The sequence below is a fragment of the Chiloscyllium plagiosum genome, unplaced genomic scaffold (assembly GCF_037043375.1).
Source record: "Chiloscyllium plagiosum isolate Xiang-an unplaced genomic scaffold, Cpla_swu_hap1 HiC_scaffold_39, whole genome shotgun sequence".
NCBI classification, from domain to species: domain Eukaryota; kingdom Metazoa; phylum Chordata; class Chondrichthyes; order Orectolobiformes; family Hemiscylliidae; genus Chiloscyllium; species Chiloscyllium plagiosum.
Window position 1 is genome coordinate 33301532 of NW_028270177.1, and position 16110 is coordinate 33317641.

At 41.7% G+C, this 16110-nt stretch overlaps 1 protein-coding gene across 4 annotated transcripts in view; it reads left to right on the forward strand.

Moving 5' to 3' along the window:
* The window catches only part of sh3gl3a (SH3-domain GRB2-like 3a), a 131022-nt gene extending 118171 nt beyond the window's left edge, over window positions 1–12851 (forward strand). For 2 of the 4 annotated variants that reach the window (XM_043677587.2, XM_043677590.2), the window contains exons 7-10: window positions 6981–7084; window positions 10647–10774; window positions 11332–11385; window positions 11958–12850. In XM_043677587.2, the coding sequence (XP_043533522.1) occupies window positions 6981–7084; window positions 10647–10774; window positions 11332–11385; window positions 11958–12163 (492 nt within the window). In that variant the 3' untranslated portion in view covers window positions 12164–12850. Of the gene's footprint in view, window positions 1–6980; window positions 7085–10646; window positions 10775–11331; window positions 11386–11957 lie in introns of all 4 variants that reach the window. The other 2 variants (XM_043677592.2, XM_043677589.2) reach the window with 2 other exon arrangements.
* Window positions 12852–16110: the final 3259 nt, after the last annotated feature.

Below are 16110 nucleotides of genomic sequence, written 5' to 3' on the forward strand. Positions count from 1 at the left end.
TGAGAACGCTTGCCAATTTTTATAGACACCACATAGAAAACATTTTATCTGGATGCATCATAGCTTGGGATGACAACTGTTCTGCCCAGGACCATAAGAAACTACAGAGAGTTGTGAACACAGCCCAGTCCATTTCTCAAGCCAATCTTCCATCTGTTGACTCCATCTACACTTCTCACCGCCTTGGAAAGGCAGCCAACTTAATCAAAGACCCCTCCCACCCCAGTTACAATCTCTGCCAACCTCTTCCATCAGGCAGAAGATACAAAAGCTTATCCTCGTGCACCAACAGGTTCAAGAACAGCTTCTTTCCCGCTGTTATTCAACTTCAAACCCCTCAAATTCTAAATTTAATGTTGGTCTTGCTCTTTTTGCACCTTTTCTGCAGCCATAACATTGTATTCCCTGCTCTGTTCTGTTACCCTTATGCGCTTTGTATGGTATGATCTGCCTGTTCTACGTGCAAAACAAAACTTTTCACTGTACCTAGGTACGTGTGACAATAATAAATCAAATCAAATCAAAATCAAACATGAATTTGAATCCTGCTGATTACTAGCTACCATCCTGTCTCAGCCGATGAATGAATGTTCTTCTGTGGTGAACAACGCATGGAAGAAACGTTAAAAGTTGAAAGGGCCCAATGTGTACTCTGGGGGTGGGGAGGTGCATATCTTCAGTGTCCATAACCAACAGTAGCACCATTTCTGACCGTCGTGGTTGAGTTCTGGCGAATGTAACAGCCAGGCGAGGCCGGCAGCAGAATGTGAGAGAACCAACAAAGGTGGAAAAAACCTTCTCGATCCTATCCTCAACAATCCCATCCTGTCCCAGATGCATCTATCCAAAAGCAATATTGTTTCTGGTAGAGACGAAGTCCTATCTGCATACTGAGGATACTTCCACCATGGTATTGATTCAGTAAAGTTGCAAGGGCTGAAAAATGGGTGTCCCTGAGGAATTACAGGCCATTAGCTGCAGCAGAATTGTGGTCAATCATAATCTATAGCCTCATGACACAGCAAATCCATTACCATCCAGGCACTGTACCAACTGTGGCTCAATGAAGGATGTAGAGAACATGCCAGGAGCTGCACCTGGCATAAAAAAAAAGTGATCCCAATCTGGTGAAGCTACAACGCAGGACCGCATGCATGCTAACCTGCAGAATACTGCTAATGGAAATATGCAACTCCAGAACTAACAGATCAGATCAAACTGTTTTTGTCAGTGGATGTCAGGGGTAAGGTTCTTCACTGATTGGAATCATGTATAGTGTACGAGGTGATGGGCATGACTGTCGAAAACCAAATACCTCATCGCCAGAGCATCGCTGGAAGAGTTTCTCAGAGTAGCATTCTAAGCCAAATGTTCTTCTGCTGTTTCATCTATGATCTCCCCTCCAGCATAAGGTCAGAAGTGACAGTATTTGCTGATGATTGCACAATGGTCAGCACCATTTACAACTTATCAATTATTGAAACACTCTGTGCCCACATGCAACAAGATCCAGACATCATTCAGTCTTGGGCTGACAATTGGCATGTAAGATTTATCAATTAGGCAGAAGTGGGTACTGCAGATGCTGGAGATTAGAATCAAGATTAGAATGATGCTGCAAAAGCGCACCAGGTCCGGCAGCATCCGAGGAGCAGGAAAGTCGACGTTTCAGGCAAAAGCCCTTCATCAGGAATGAGGCTGGGAGCCTCGGGGGTGGAGAGATAATGGGAGGGGGGGGGGGGGGGGGGGCTGGAAAGAAGGTAGCTGAGAGTGCAATAGGTGGATGGAGGTGAGGGTAAAGGTGATAGGTTGGAGAAGAGGGTGGAGCGGATAGGTGGGAAGGAAGATTGGCAGGTGGGACAGGTCATGAGGACGGTGCTGAGCTGGAAGGTTGGAATTGGAGTAAGGTGGGAGGGAAGAGAAATGAGGAAACTGGTGAAGTCCATATTGATGTCCTGGAGTTGAAGTGTTCTGAGGCGGAAGATGAGGCATTCTTCCTCCAGACGTCGGGTGGTGAGGGAGTGGCGATGCAGGAGGCCCAGGGCCTGCATGTACTCGGCAGAGTGGGAGGGGGAGTTGAAATGTTCGGCTACGGGGCGGTGGGGTTGATTGGTGCGGGTGTCCCGGAGATGTTCTCTGAAATGCTCTGCCCAATGTAGAGGAGACTGCATCAGGAGCAACGGATACAGTAAATGACGTGTGGAAGTGCAGGTGAAACATTGATGGATGTGGAAGGCTCCTTTGGGGCCTTGGATGGAGGTGAGGGAGGTGGTGTGGACGCAGGTTTTGCAATTCCTGCGGTGGCAGGGGAAGGTGTCAGAAGGGGAGGGTGGGTTGTTGGGGGACGTGGACTTAACCAGATAGGCACAGAGGGAACAGTCTTTGCAGAAAGCAGATAGGGGTGGGGAGGGAAATATTTCCCTAGTGGTGGGGTCCATTTGGAGGTGGTGGAAATGTCGGCGGATGATGCGATCCATGCGGAGGTTGGTAGGGTGGAAGGTGAGGACCAGGGGTTTTTGTCCTTGTTGCGGTTTGAGGGGTGGAGTTCATGGGGGGAGGTGCGGGACGTGGATGAGAAGTGTTGGAGGGCATCTTCAACCACGTGGGAAGGGAAGTCGCAGTCTTTAAAGAAGAAGGCCATCTGGTGTGTTCTGTGGTGGAACAGGTCCTCCTGGGAGCAGATGTGGCAAAGGTGGAGGAGTTGGGAATACGGGATAGCATTTTTGCAGGAGGTAGGGTGGGAGGAGGTGTAATCCAGGTAGTTGTGGGAGTCGGTGGGTTTGTAAACAATGTCAGTGTTGAGTCAGTCATCATTGGTGGACATGGAGAGGTCCAGGAAGGCGAGGGAGGTGTCAGAGATGGTCCAGGTAAATTTAAGGTCTGGGTGGAATGTGTTGCTGAAGTTGATGAACCGCTCAACCTCCTCGCGGGAGCACGAGGTAGCACCGATGCAGTCATCAATGTAGCAAAGGAAGAGGTGGGGAGTGGTGCCGGTGTAATTCCGGAAGATGGACTGATCTATGTAGAGACAGGCATAGCTGAGGCCCATGCGGGTGCCCATGGCTACCGCTTTGGTCTGGAGGAAGTGGGAGGATTTGAAGGAAACATTGTTGAGGGTGAGGACCAGTTCAGCCAAACGAATAAGAGTGTCAGTGGAAGGGTACTAGTGGGGATGTCGGGAGAGGAAGAAACGGAGGGCTTGGAGGCCCTGGTCCTGGCGGATGGAGGTGTAGAGGGATTGGATGTCCATGGTGAAGATGAGGCGTTGGGTCCAGGGAAACGGAAGTCTTGGAGGAGGTGGAGGGTATGAGTGGTGTCCCTAACGTATGTGGGGATTTATGCCATTCAAGTACCAGACAATGCCTATTTCTGAAAAGGGAAATTCAAACCCTATCCCCTTGACGTCCAACAGAAATGCCCTGACTGAGATACCCACTCTCAGTATCCTAGGAGATCACCATTGACTAGGAATTGGACCAATCAGGCAAATACTTTTGGTTGCAAAACAGGCTAAAGATGGGCAATTCTGTGGCATAAGGAATAAGATTGAATATTCTGCCTGGTGAGCACAACTCATTCAAGAGGATAGGTAGCATCCGGGGGAAAAGCAGCCCATTTGATTTGCACTCTATCCACCTTAAATTATCACTCCCTCCACCATCACTGCGCAGCAGCAACAATGTGTACAATCTACGTGATACATCACAGCAATTCAAGCAATGTTGTTTATTCAGCACTAAGCTGCCTTTATTACTTAGAAGTAGAAAGGCAGTAGACACATGAGAACACCATTGATTAAATATTTGCCTCCCAGATTACGACTTGGAAATATATCAACACTCTTTCACAGCTGTTGGGTCATAGTTGAGGATGACTCTCCCTAACATCACTGTGAGCTTCCGCACAACAGGTAGAATGTGTCATTTCAAAAAGGCAACTCACCATCACCTTCTCCAGGGTGATAACCAGTGGGCAATAAATGCTGACTTCACCAGTGATGCCTACATTCCATGAATGAATAATTGTTTTGAAGTGCACTGGTAACTAAAGTGAAGGAAAATATGGTGTGGACGAGGTTTTTTGAAGAAGCATCAATTTATATGGGAAAAAATTTGCCAAATTTCTTAAGAGCGAAAATTCTCGTTGGGTTGGTGTAGACAGGTACTAATGTAGGTCTTTCGTAAAAGCATAGTGGCATAAAGCGAGCTTTCGAACAGTGGGGGATACCTGTACTTATTCTTTTGGAGAAAATATTGGTCTTAGGAGAATTATTAATGAGGTTTCTTACCAAAAATAGACATGATGTGGAGTTGCCGGTGTTGGACTGAGGTGGACAAAATCAAATATCACACGACACCGGTTTATAGCCCAGTAGGTTTATTCGAAACCGCAAGCTTTTGGAGCCCCCATTCCTTCCCCAGGCGGCTAGCAAGAGAGAATACATCGGACTCAGAATTTATAAGTAAAAGATCCAAGGGTCATACAACTTATGCGAATGTATTGAACAAACCTAGATGGCCACTAAGTCTTTAATTGGTTAGACTGGAGGTTTTGATTCATTAATTTTGATTGTGGGTGGCACAGTGGCTCAGTAATTAACATGGCTGCCTCACAGTGCCAGGGACCTGTGTTCGATTCCAGCCTCGGGTGACTGTCTGTGTGGAGTTAGCGCATTCTCCCTGTGTCTGCTTAGGTTTTCTCGGGATGCTCCGGTTTCCTCCCACAATCCAAAGATGTGCAGGTTAGGTGAATTGGCCATCTAAATTGTCCATATTGTTCAGGGATGTTTGTCTAGGTGCATTGGTCAGGGGTAAATATAGGGCGGAGGAATGGGTCTGTGTGGGTTACTCTTTGGAGGGTCGGTGTGGACTTGTTGGGCCAAAGGGCCTGTTTCCATACTGTAGAGATTCTAATTCTAATTCAAATATGTAAATACCAGAATTTCTTAATAGCCTTAGACTTAATAGCCATCTAGGTTTGTTCAATACATTTGCATAAGTTGAATGATCCTTTGATCTTTTACTTATAAATTCTGTGTCCGATGTATTTTATCTCACTAGCTGCCTGAGGAAGGAGTGGGTGTTCCAAAAGCTTGCGATTTCGAATAAACCTGTTAGGCTGTAATCCGGTTTCATGTGATTTTTAATTTTGACCAAAAATAGAGGCCAAGGACTTCTGGGTCTCTCTGTCCAAGGCTGTGTCAAAACAGTCACTGAGGTTCAATATTCTAAACCTGAAACATAGCTTTCTGAGCTTCATGACTTCAAACCAGCCTGAGACTTGGTCCGGCATTACATGAGGCTGTGCAAAGATATTTTCATTCCTTGCTGGCAGCTTGTTCGCCATAGCTCAGTGGTAGCATTCTCTCTTCTAGGTTTCAAGGTTGTGGGTTTGTATTCCAGTCCTGAGATCTCCATGATCTAGCACAGAGGGAGTGCTGCACTGTTGAAGGTGTAAACCTTTGAGAAAGCATGTTAAAGTGAAGTCCCTTCAGGTTGTCGTAAAGATCCCATTTTGAAGAAGATGAACTTAATATTTATATATAATAAAATGCTGGAAATGACCTTTCAGCAGGAAAGATTTTCTATTTATCTGTGCTTATGCTCGTGGAACTTACGATGGGCTCAGTGCTTTCCTCAAAAGCAACTACATTTAACAAGGAAGTGACTTTTGGGTTATATAATGTGTTTTGCAAAGTCTGAAGGTTGTAGACTGCTACATGAATTCAAGTTCTTTGTTTCCATTGCTTTTCCTTTTAATGTTGCAATATATTTGGCCTTGGTCTGTTGACCTGCTATGGATTTTTGGCTATTGCAAAATTAAATCTGATGTTTGTTTTGTTTCAAAATAATTATTTTTAACTTCAAAATACTGCATTCTTTAACAAAGTGCTAAACCGGTGTGGAATGTAAAGAAATAATATTATAATCCAAATTTTCCCAAAGAGCCCAGGTGGGGTCGCCTGATGAAATTTTGGGGCGATGGGTTCTGAGGCTACAATAACCAACCCCCACCCCATATGGAACAATGGCTTAATGGTTAGCACTGCTGCCACACAGCGCCAGGGACCCAGGTTTGATTCCAACCTCGGGTAACTGTCTGTGTGGAGTTTGCACATTCTCCCCATGGGCTGCGTGAGTTTCCTCCAGGTGCTCTGGTTCCCTCCCACAGTCCAAACATGTGCAGGTCAGGTGAATTGGCCATGCTAAATTGACCATTGTGTTCAGGGATACATAGGTTAGGTGCATTAGTCAGGGATAAATGTAGGATAATAGGGTAGGGGAATGGGTCTGGCTGGGTTACTGTTCAGAGGGTCAGTATAGACCTCTTGGGCCGAATAGTCTATTCCCACACTGTAGGGACTTTATGATACACACACACACACCAAGGGATTGCAACCACCATCAAGCTTCCAAATAGGGTCACAGTGGGTAAACGTTTGGGAAGTACTGTTAGAGTCATAGTTAAGTAAAGGCTACTATTGAATTATATATTGATTTATACATACAAAATTACTACAAAATGTTATCACAGAGCATGACTTGCTATTGACTTAAGTTCTTGACATAAAGATTGTGGTATCGTTTAGAAGTGTTTACATTTACAGTGCAGCATTCGATTTGATATTTTTCAAGTGCATTAGTTTCTTCGATTGCTTTATAAAGGGCTTGTGTTTTCACCATTTTAAATTTCAGTTTACCTGTAACAAGAAAAATTGGATAGTGATTCTAATATGAGAAAATTTCATCGGCAGGTGAGCAGTGTGTAGAAACTTTAGCTAAACTAGTGAAATGTGTTATTTGAAAAGTGAACACTTCCTTTATTGAGTAAAATGAACCTAGCTGAGATTAAAGCTTCTTGGAATTCCACTTCTGTCAACCTTCTTGTATCTTGCACTCTCCCAAACTTAATTTCAAGCATGCTTTAAATAATATTGATAACCAGTTGTCTTTGCTGAATGAATTTCCTCCTTCCTGTAGGTAGAGCAAATAAGCCAACTATTGGCTCTAGTGGACGCAGCATTGAACTATCACAAAGAATCAACAACAATTCTGGAGGAGCTACACAACACACTACAGCACAGGTGACCTTGTGACTCACGTATGTTACTAGTCCTTCATCACAGTTTGGTTCTTTGTCCTTTCCTATTCAGGAAGGAAACAAAAGGAAGGCAAGCCAGAGGATAAAAAGGAGTTCCGAACCTGACACTGATTGATGACTTTCACCTTTTTTGTTAATTAAGAATTAAAAGCTAGTAATAGTCAAACCAGCAGGAGAATCTGTTGCTGTCCTCCCAGCAGGAAAATCTGTTCATGAAAGTAAGCTGAGGAATTGGATTGATAATTTCACGTACCTGATTTGCATTTCCTTCCAATGGTCTTTCAGTAAGGCCACAGGTCATCAATTCTGCCTCTTAATTCTTTACTTTCCTTCTGACTCAGTTTGCCACTGAATTAATTCAACTTCAGTTTCTCAGTGGTGAAATTTCATTGCTCAGATCTTTCACTCAGGAGTTGGGACGTCATGTTGAGGTTGTACAGAATGTTAGTGAGGCCCCTGCTGGAGAAGTGTGTCCAGTCCTGTCGCCCTGTTATAGGAAGGATATTATTAAACTGTGGTGGGTTCAGATGCAATTTATAAGGATGTTGCTGGGAATGGAGGGGTTACGTTATAATGAGAGGCTGGATAGGCTGGGACCTTTTTCACTGGAGAATACGAGGTTAAGGGGTGACATTACAGAGGTTTATAAAATCATGAGATGTATAGACAAGGTGAATGGCAAGGGTCTTTTCCCTAGGGTAGGGGACTTCAAGACCAAGAGACATATATTTTTAAGAGGAGAAAGATTTAAAAAATATGTGAGGGGCAATTTACTTTACTCAGAGTGTGGTTCATATGTGGAATGAACTTCCAGAAGAAGTGGTGGATGTGGGATAGTTACAATGTTTAAAATTCAGTTGGATAAGCTCATGAATAAAAAAAGTTTGGATGAATATGGGCCAGGAGAAGGCAGGTGGGAATGGTTTAGTTTGGGATTATGGTCGGCATGGACAGGTTAGAGCAAAGGGCGTGTTTCCATGTTCCAAAACCTCATCCTGAGTTACAAATCTTCTCAAAACATGTTATATGACTCTGACTCTAAAATGGAAAGGATTTTTCCTCCTGACAGAAGATATTTGCCTATCCTCTCCACTTATGCCATCTTGCATTTGTGGTCAATCATTTTAATCATAGCCTTTCTTAAATTTCATCAGTTTCTCCAGTTTCACCCGACAGACATTATTTGTGTGTAAACCTTTTTATCTGACATCAGAGCTAGTTTGGGGATAGCAGCCTAGTTAACGTTCTGAACAAAGGACTAGAGTCTCTTTGAGAAGCAGTGAGTTTAATCTAAATCCTCCCTGGAGTTTAATTCTTCTCAGTGGACAAGCAGCCTGCAATTAAGCCAAAAGACATGGGAATGCAACATTAGATATGATGATTGTCTATAGTTTCTCTTTTCAGATTTGGTGAACATAATCCTTTTTCCATATCAGTTGGCAGGCTCACTAAATTTCAGGCAATAAGAATTTCAAACACTCGTTTAGATAGTGTCATTTTAAATCGAATGCTAATAAATTCTAGATGTAGTATGTATGTATCAAGCACGGAGTTCCCTAATGTCAAAGAGTAAAACTGAGCAGGGTCAGTCCCATTCTGGAAGTAAAAATAAACCAGTTTGTGGTCAGCTGTACTTAGGGAAACAGTGGAAGAGCTGATAGCTAAATAACCCAGTTTTAAAATGTATATAAATATATATAAATGTATATAAATATAAATGTGCCTATAAAATGAGCATCTGCAACATTATTATTAATGTGACTCATAATCAAAGTGTACTCTGGATTTAATAATGTTGAAATGGATGAATATATTAGCATGTGAAAATGAGATGGCTTACAGGTCACTGTAGTGAAAATATTTTCTTATTCAATGTGAAGTTGGATAATTGGTTCTGAAATTATCAGTGGAACATTAAACCATATCTTGAGTAAATCCTTGAGGTATATTCCAAGTGTAAAATTAAAGAAAAATTACTTGACCACGAATGCCTTTAATGTAGCTGTTGAAAGTTTATTCACATCTACATACACGAGTAAATTACTTTATGGTCTCAGTCTGGGAGTAATTGATTAATACAAATTCAGGCATTGTAAACTCTCTAAACCATTACTGGGTAGGCACCACATAGTTTTACCAACAGCACAGAGGTGAAAGTATGTATGTGACTGTACTTAAATTATCATAACACCAGTTTACATCCAAATTAAACCTCTCTCCATAGTCAGAAAGTAGCTGCTCGGCCATTGGATGTTGATGAATTCAATACAGTCTCTAAAAGAAACAATTCAAAGCAGAGACCCAGTGAAATCCAAAACTCAATAAATACTTGAATTGCAATGAAAAGTATAAAAGAACGATGTTTTTAAACGCGACAATTCTAGTGAAGAGATTCAACACAGCCTGCAGAATTGAAACTCAAGCACACAGTTCATGATGTTCTGAGAATTTAGACTTTGTTGTACAGGGCCTTAGTCAGACCGTATACGGATTGTTATGTTTAGCTTGGGGAATTACACCTCAAAAATGATAAGTTTGTAGAATTCAGATTCATCAAGCTGATACTGTGCATTAAAGGGTTAAATCATGATGCCAGTTTGCTTAACACTTGGTTTATATTCCCGTGAATGTAGAATGCTAAGGGGTTATCCAAACAAAACGTGCTAAAATGCTAACAGGACTGAGTAAGGTACATATAGAGAATTGGTTTCATCTAATGGGAAAATCAAAAGTGAAAACGTGTAACTAAGCTCTAAATCGACCTGTATTTTATATTGGAAATCAGGAAGTACTTTTCACAAAAAACTATTTGAAATCTGACCCCTCCTGTAAAGCCATTGGATGCTGGGAGAATTTGAGCTGTCAGGATTTAGACAGAGAGGTTTTTAGGTGGGGTTTTAAGGTTCATGGAGCTAAAGAAAATAATTGGTGTTAAGGTGCAGGTCAACCAGGATCTCATTGAATGGTGGTGTAGACTCATGGGACTGATGGTTTAATGCTCCCAAATTGGTGGAAATCATTTACAGCATAAGGTGGAATTTTAAATGTGTGCCTTTCAATGGACAACCCTTCCCATGGTTGTAAGTTTGCTCGCAGAGCTGGTAGATTTATTCTCAGATGTTTCATCACCATGCTAAACATCCTCATCAGTGAGCCTCTGTTGAAGCGCTGGTGTTGTGTTCTGCTTTTCTATTTATGTGTCTTGGTCTGTTGTGGTGGGTGATATCGCTTCCAGTTCATTTCCTGAGAATCACAACAGACCAAGACACACAAGTAGAAAGCAGGATTCAACATCAGGGCTTCAACAGAGGCTCACTGATGATGATATCTAGCATGGTGTTGAAACATCTGAGAATAAATCTACCAGCTCAGTGAGCAAGCTTACAACGTGAGCTACAAATCTTCTCAAAAATCTCGAACCCTTCCCATTCCTAGGGTCAAAGATGGAAAATTAGTTTATTTGTATTGTAATCATTTGAAGATATACAGGAGTGTATGCCTTTTATTTTCTCTAAGTCTTTATTATTTCTGTCTTTTTCTCAAAGGATAACCACAGCCTCTAGCCGTCCAAAGCGTGAATTCAAGCCCAAGCCTGTAGTTACGCTATCTTTGGAGCTCTGTGATAACCAGCCACAGAATGGTCTTTCATACGCTTCTTCGTTCAAGTCATCTGGTAGGAATATTTACTTGTGAATATATGAAGATTGAAGTGTTCTGATGATCATACTAATGTATTTTTACCATATTGCCATTCTGCAAGTGCATAAAGTGGATATTACTGCACTGAGGGAATATAACAAGCTTGACACGCAAGTTATTCCAGCAATTACCTTTGTGTATTGTTCATAAGAAATAGGAATGGAATTAGGCCATCCAGCTCATCATGTCTGCTCCACCATTTGATCATGGATGATATTTTTCTCCACCCCATTCTCCTGCCTTCTCCCTGTAACTCTTGATCCCCTTATTAATCAAGAAACTATCTCTCTCTATCTTAAATGCACTCAATGACTTGCCTTCTTTAAACCCTGTGCATCTGCCCTTTTGGTGTTTAGAATGCTTGATATCCTACATAATCATATCAATTTTAATGATGTTACATTTTATTTCTGTACCTGAAGTTGCAATTATTTAATTTGCTAAATATTTGTGGTTTATATCAGTTGGTTTACTTCATACTAGATCCATCTTTTAATCTTAATCCATCATTTCCCTTCTGTTATCATTTAGCCAAATCATCCCCATTCAGGTTCCTACGCAGGTCAAAACATACATTTTCACCTTGTGAGTAGTTTCTTAAGCTGACGTGTGTGAGATGCATCCCTATTTAAGCATGTTTGACCTAACTGTTCTCTTTTTGAACTAATTAGTAATGTAATGTCAGTTCTGTGATAGCAAATAGAATGTGTTTTTGTGGATCTGTTTTAGAACGGGCTAAATAATTTATCTTGGTATTTTTTTTCAACCAAATAAATATCCTACATTATTTTCCTTTAATCTTTATTATATGCTGAAGTTCATTCTGATATTTTCAGAAGTCGAATGCACTTCAGTTGACTTGGGGGGGGGGGGCGGTGGCATCAGGAATGTGAGACATACTGATGATGTTTTCGACATTTGCCACCTTTCACTGAAGATGTAACTTGGGAAAACGTTAGGAACAGGGACAAGGCACATCTCCTTGATCATTTTGTTTTGAGTCCTTTCCCCCGTCAAAAAGGAACAATTTCCATGTCTTGCTGTGAAGTATTTTAAATATTTAAGTATTAATTATTGATTGAATGAATCTTAATTACTCAAATTTGTCACAGAACTTGGTGTAATTTCATTTTTTTCTTTCCCACCGTTATCTCCAGCTTCTTGTACACGAGTGGATCAGCCTTTCTGTAAAGCTCTTTATGACTTTGACCCTGAAAATGAAGGGGAGCTTGGTTTCAAGGAAGGTGACGTCATCATCCTGACAAATCAGATCGATGAGAATTGGTTTGAAGGCATGTTAGATGATGAATCTGGCTTCTTTCCAATTAATTATGTTCAAGTGATTGTACCTTTGCCACAGTGAAAACTACCTTTGGTCCGTTTTTGTAAATTCTCGGAGATCAACTCGTGTTGAAAGCCGACTAAGCACAGACATTTCATCGGTGTGGCATTCTGTGAAAGCCTTGCTATTTGATCAACTTTTGTACATGTCTTCTATTTGTGTATTTATTTTTTTACATGTTCCATTTGTATTGAGAATGTTTATGTCATTTGCTACAGGAGTAATGCAAATCTAACCTATTTCCGCGATGAAGTTTACAGTTTCTAAGTATATGGCTTTATCTATTTAACTTTATTTGTTAGTTCTGAGCATCCTGTTGCTGATTACAATGGAGAAATTTTCTATCTAGCTGTAATGAAGAATATTCTTGATACAGTTTAATTATTGTGGTTATAATTAACTGTTAACTCCTTTTTTGGTTTCTGACAAATGTTCTTGAGCCATTTGATTCGGCAGTGTAACTTATTGTTATGCAATAAGATGTCATAATAAATATGTGAACAAAAAACTGTAATTTAAGTCACTTTAGCATTTTGTTGTGCAGCTTTTCATCATGTATGTATTTGGATTTTATATATCCTGATTGTTTTAAGAGCTGAATGTATTTCATTTTCATCTGAGGGCCACTGACCATATTTAAGATTACACACAACACTCCAGGGTTCCGAAACAAAAACAGAAATTGCTGGAAAAGCTCAACAGGTCTGGCCGCATCTATGGAGAGAAATTAGAGTTAACGTTTCAGGTCCAGTGACTCTTCCTCAACTGATCAAACTGATCTGAGGGAGGGTTCCTTGACCTGAAACGTTAATTCTGATTTCTCTCCACAGATACCAGACCTGCTGAGCTTTTCCAGGAATTTCTGTTTTGTTTCTGATTTCCAGCAGTTCCTTCAGTCTTTACTCTCGGGTTCAGTCGAGATAACAGGAAGAGTTTCAGGAGATTGTAATTGTACAACATTGTTATAATGTAAACAGTATTATGATGTTTGTCACTGAAGTACATGATGGCTCAGAACTCAGAGATTCAATTCCCTCCTTTGCCCAGTTTCTGATCTGAACGGCACTGTGCTGGGAATGTCAGGTGAAGACTTTGATGTTGGGAGGCTGGGGAGAATTGAATGTCACAATCAAACATTTGATGGAAACCTGGAAGCAAAGCAGACCACTCTCTTCCCCCTCCTCCAAAGGCAGACATGGATCACATGAGTCAATACTTGGAGAGAACCAGCTTGAAATTGAACTTGCCGTTAAAAATGTTTGTAAGACCTTGTTTCCCGATCTTTTGTCTAGCTCAATTTGTTATTTTTGCTTACACATCTTTTAAAATTTTTCTTCTTTTCCGCAACATGTTTTTAAACAAAAGGCCCACAGTGGTTTAGTGGGATTGCCCTCTTACTTCTGAGACAGCAAGTCATGTGTTCAAGTGCCACTCAGGAGACTTAAGCGTCAAATCCCAGCAGTACCTGAGGAAGTGTGGCGCTGCAAGAAATGCTGCCTCCCAGATGAGGCACTTGCTGAAGAAAAGCTGGGGAGTTCCTGCCAATTTTCAGGCCAATATTTACTCTTCAGTCAACATGACCTTAAAGACAAAGCTGATTTTCTGGTCATATTCACATTGCTACTTTTAGGAGCTTGCTGCGCATAAATTGGTTGTGCTTCCTGAATTACAACAGTGATCACACTGCATAAATACTCCATTGACTGACTGGAGAATTATGGTAGCCCATATTCCTTTCATTTTGATGATACTCTGAAAGACAGATAAACCAAGTTCATCCTTGCAATCACAAAGGCTTTAACTTCACACCTATGGATGTGTAGTTTCTGATTGCTGCAGATTTTTGAGCATTTAATGCACTTATACCAACATTCTCTTCATTGTTTTTTGCAGGTACTGACCTAATTCCTTGAAACTAGTCAAATCCGGTGTGAAAAACTACACTGGAAGCAATTTGGTGCAAGTACAATTACCGTCCCTACGAAAAAAATACAAGTTGGAAAATATACACGGTCTTTTCTCTTACAAATTTAGATATTGGGTGTTGCCATGCCATTTCAGTAAGTTGGCCAACTGGGTGCCTGTACCATCTGTTCCCTCGCTCCTCCTCCAGCTTTGAGTGCAAATTTCTGGAACTTGTCCCCTAACAGCATTCTTTTCTTTTTTATTCATTCATGGGATGTGACATCACTAGCTGGGCTGGGATTTATTGCCGTCCCTAGTTGCCCTTGAGAGGGTTGAGATGCCTTCTTGAATGCTGCATTCCATGGGCTGTAGGTAGACCCACAATGGGAGGGAATGCTGGGACTTTGACTCAGTGACACTAAAGGAACAATATATTTCCAAGTCAGGATGTTGAGTGGCTTGGAGGGAAACTTGGGTGATGTTTCCAAGATTCGGCTGTCTTTGCCTTTGTAGTTGATAGTGGTCACCTGTTTCAAAGTGTTGTCTGAGGAGCCTTGGTGAAATTTTTCAGTGTATCTTGAAGATGGTACAAACTACTGCAGCTGAGCATTGGTGGTGGAGAGAATGAATGTTTGTGGATGTGGTACCAATCCAGTTGGCTGCTTTGTCCAGGATGGTGTCAAACGTCTTCGGTGTCTTGGAACTGCACCCATCTAGGCAAGTGGGGAGTATTCCATCAAATTCGCACTTGTACCTTGTTGATGGTGGACAGGTCATGGGGAGTCAGGAGTTGAGTACCACAGTATTCCTAGTTTCTGACCTGTTATAGCCACCATATTTATATTAGATTACCAACAGTGTGGAAACAGGCCCTTCGGCCCAACAAGTCCACACCGCCCTGCCGAAGCGCAACCCACCCATACCCCTACATTTACCCTTACCTAACACTACGGGCAATTTAGCGTGGCCAATTTACCTGACCTGCACATCTCTGGACTGTGGGAGTAAACCAGAGCACCCGGAGGAAACCCACGCCGACACGGGGAGAACGTGCAAACTCCACACAGTCAGTCGCCTGAGGCGGGAATTGAACTCTGGTCTCTGGCGCTGTGAGGCAGCAGTGCTAACCACTGTGCCACCGTGCCGCCTACTAGCCATTTATATGGCTAGTCCTTTTCAGTTTCTGGTCAATGGTAACCCCCAGGATGTTGATAATGGGGAAATTCAATGAAGATAATATCCCATTTAATTTCAGGGGAAGATGGTTAGATCCTTTGTTGTTAGAGTGATCATTGCCTGGGCTTTGTGTAGCCTGATGTTATTTGCCACTTGTCAGCCCAAGAGCAGATATTTCACAGATCTTACTGCATTTAGACATGGATTGATTCAGTTGTGCTCAATGTTGGGAAATCAACCCCACTTCGAACCTTATGATGGCAGGCAGATCATTGAAGCAGCAGCTGAAGATGATTGGGCCAAGGTTGGGTGAAGCTACACCAAATGGTCTCCAGCAGTTCAAGAAAGTATCCCAGTACCACCTTCTCAAGGGTAACTATTGATGGGTTGTAAATGCTGTCCCAGCCAGTAATGCTCCTGTCCCATGAGTGATTTAAAGGAAGCCACAAGCAGGACTGGGGAAGCTTTGGAGACCTGTGCCATTTTTGGTGAGGACTGTCCCCAGGGAATTCTGGTTGCTCATGCACTGTTGTCACGAAATAGGCTAAATTCAAGAAGCTGAGGAACTTAAATTTGTCGCGAGGAAGACAGAGTTTTGACAGAATTTGTGACTGAAATCGATGACCTATCCTGATGAGTGTAATGCTGAGATATTTGGTAAGATCTGTCTTAGTTGTGTCTGCTACTTAATGTATAATTTATAGCTTATAATTGCCTGCAAATTTTCTGTTAATTTGTGTTTAATTTATTCTAGGTTTTAAAGTAAAGAAGGTTACCACAGATATTATTTAATATTTATTGTTTGACTCGTAGTAAAAATGCTCATGTCTTAAACCTTGGAATCTTGTGGCTTCATTATTTCGAAGATATCTGAGATTTTTTAAAAA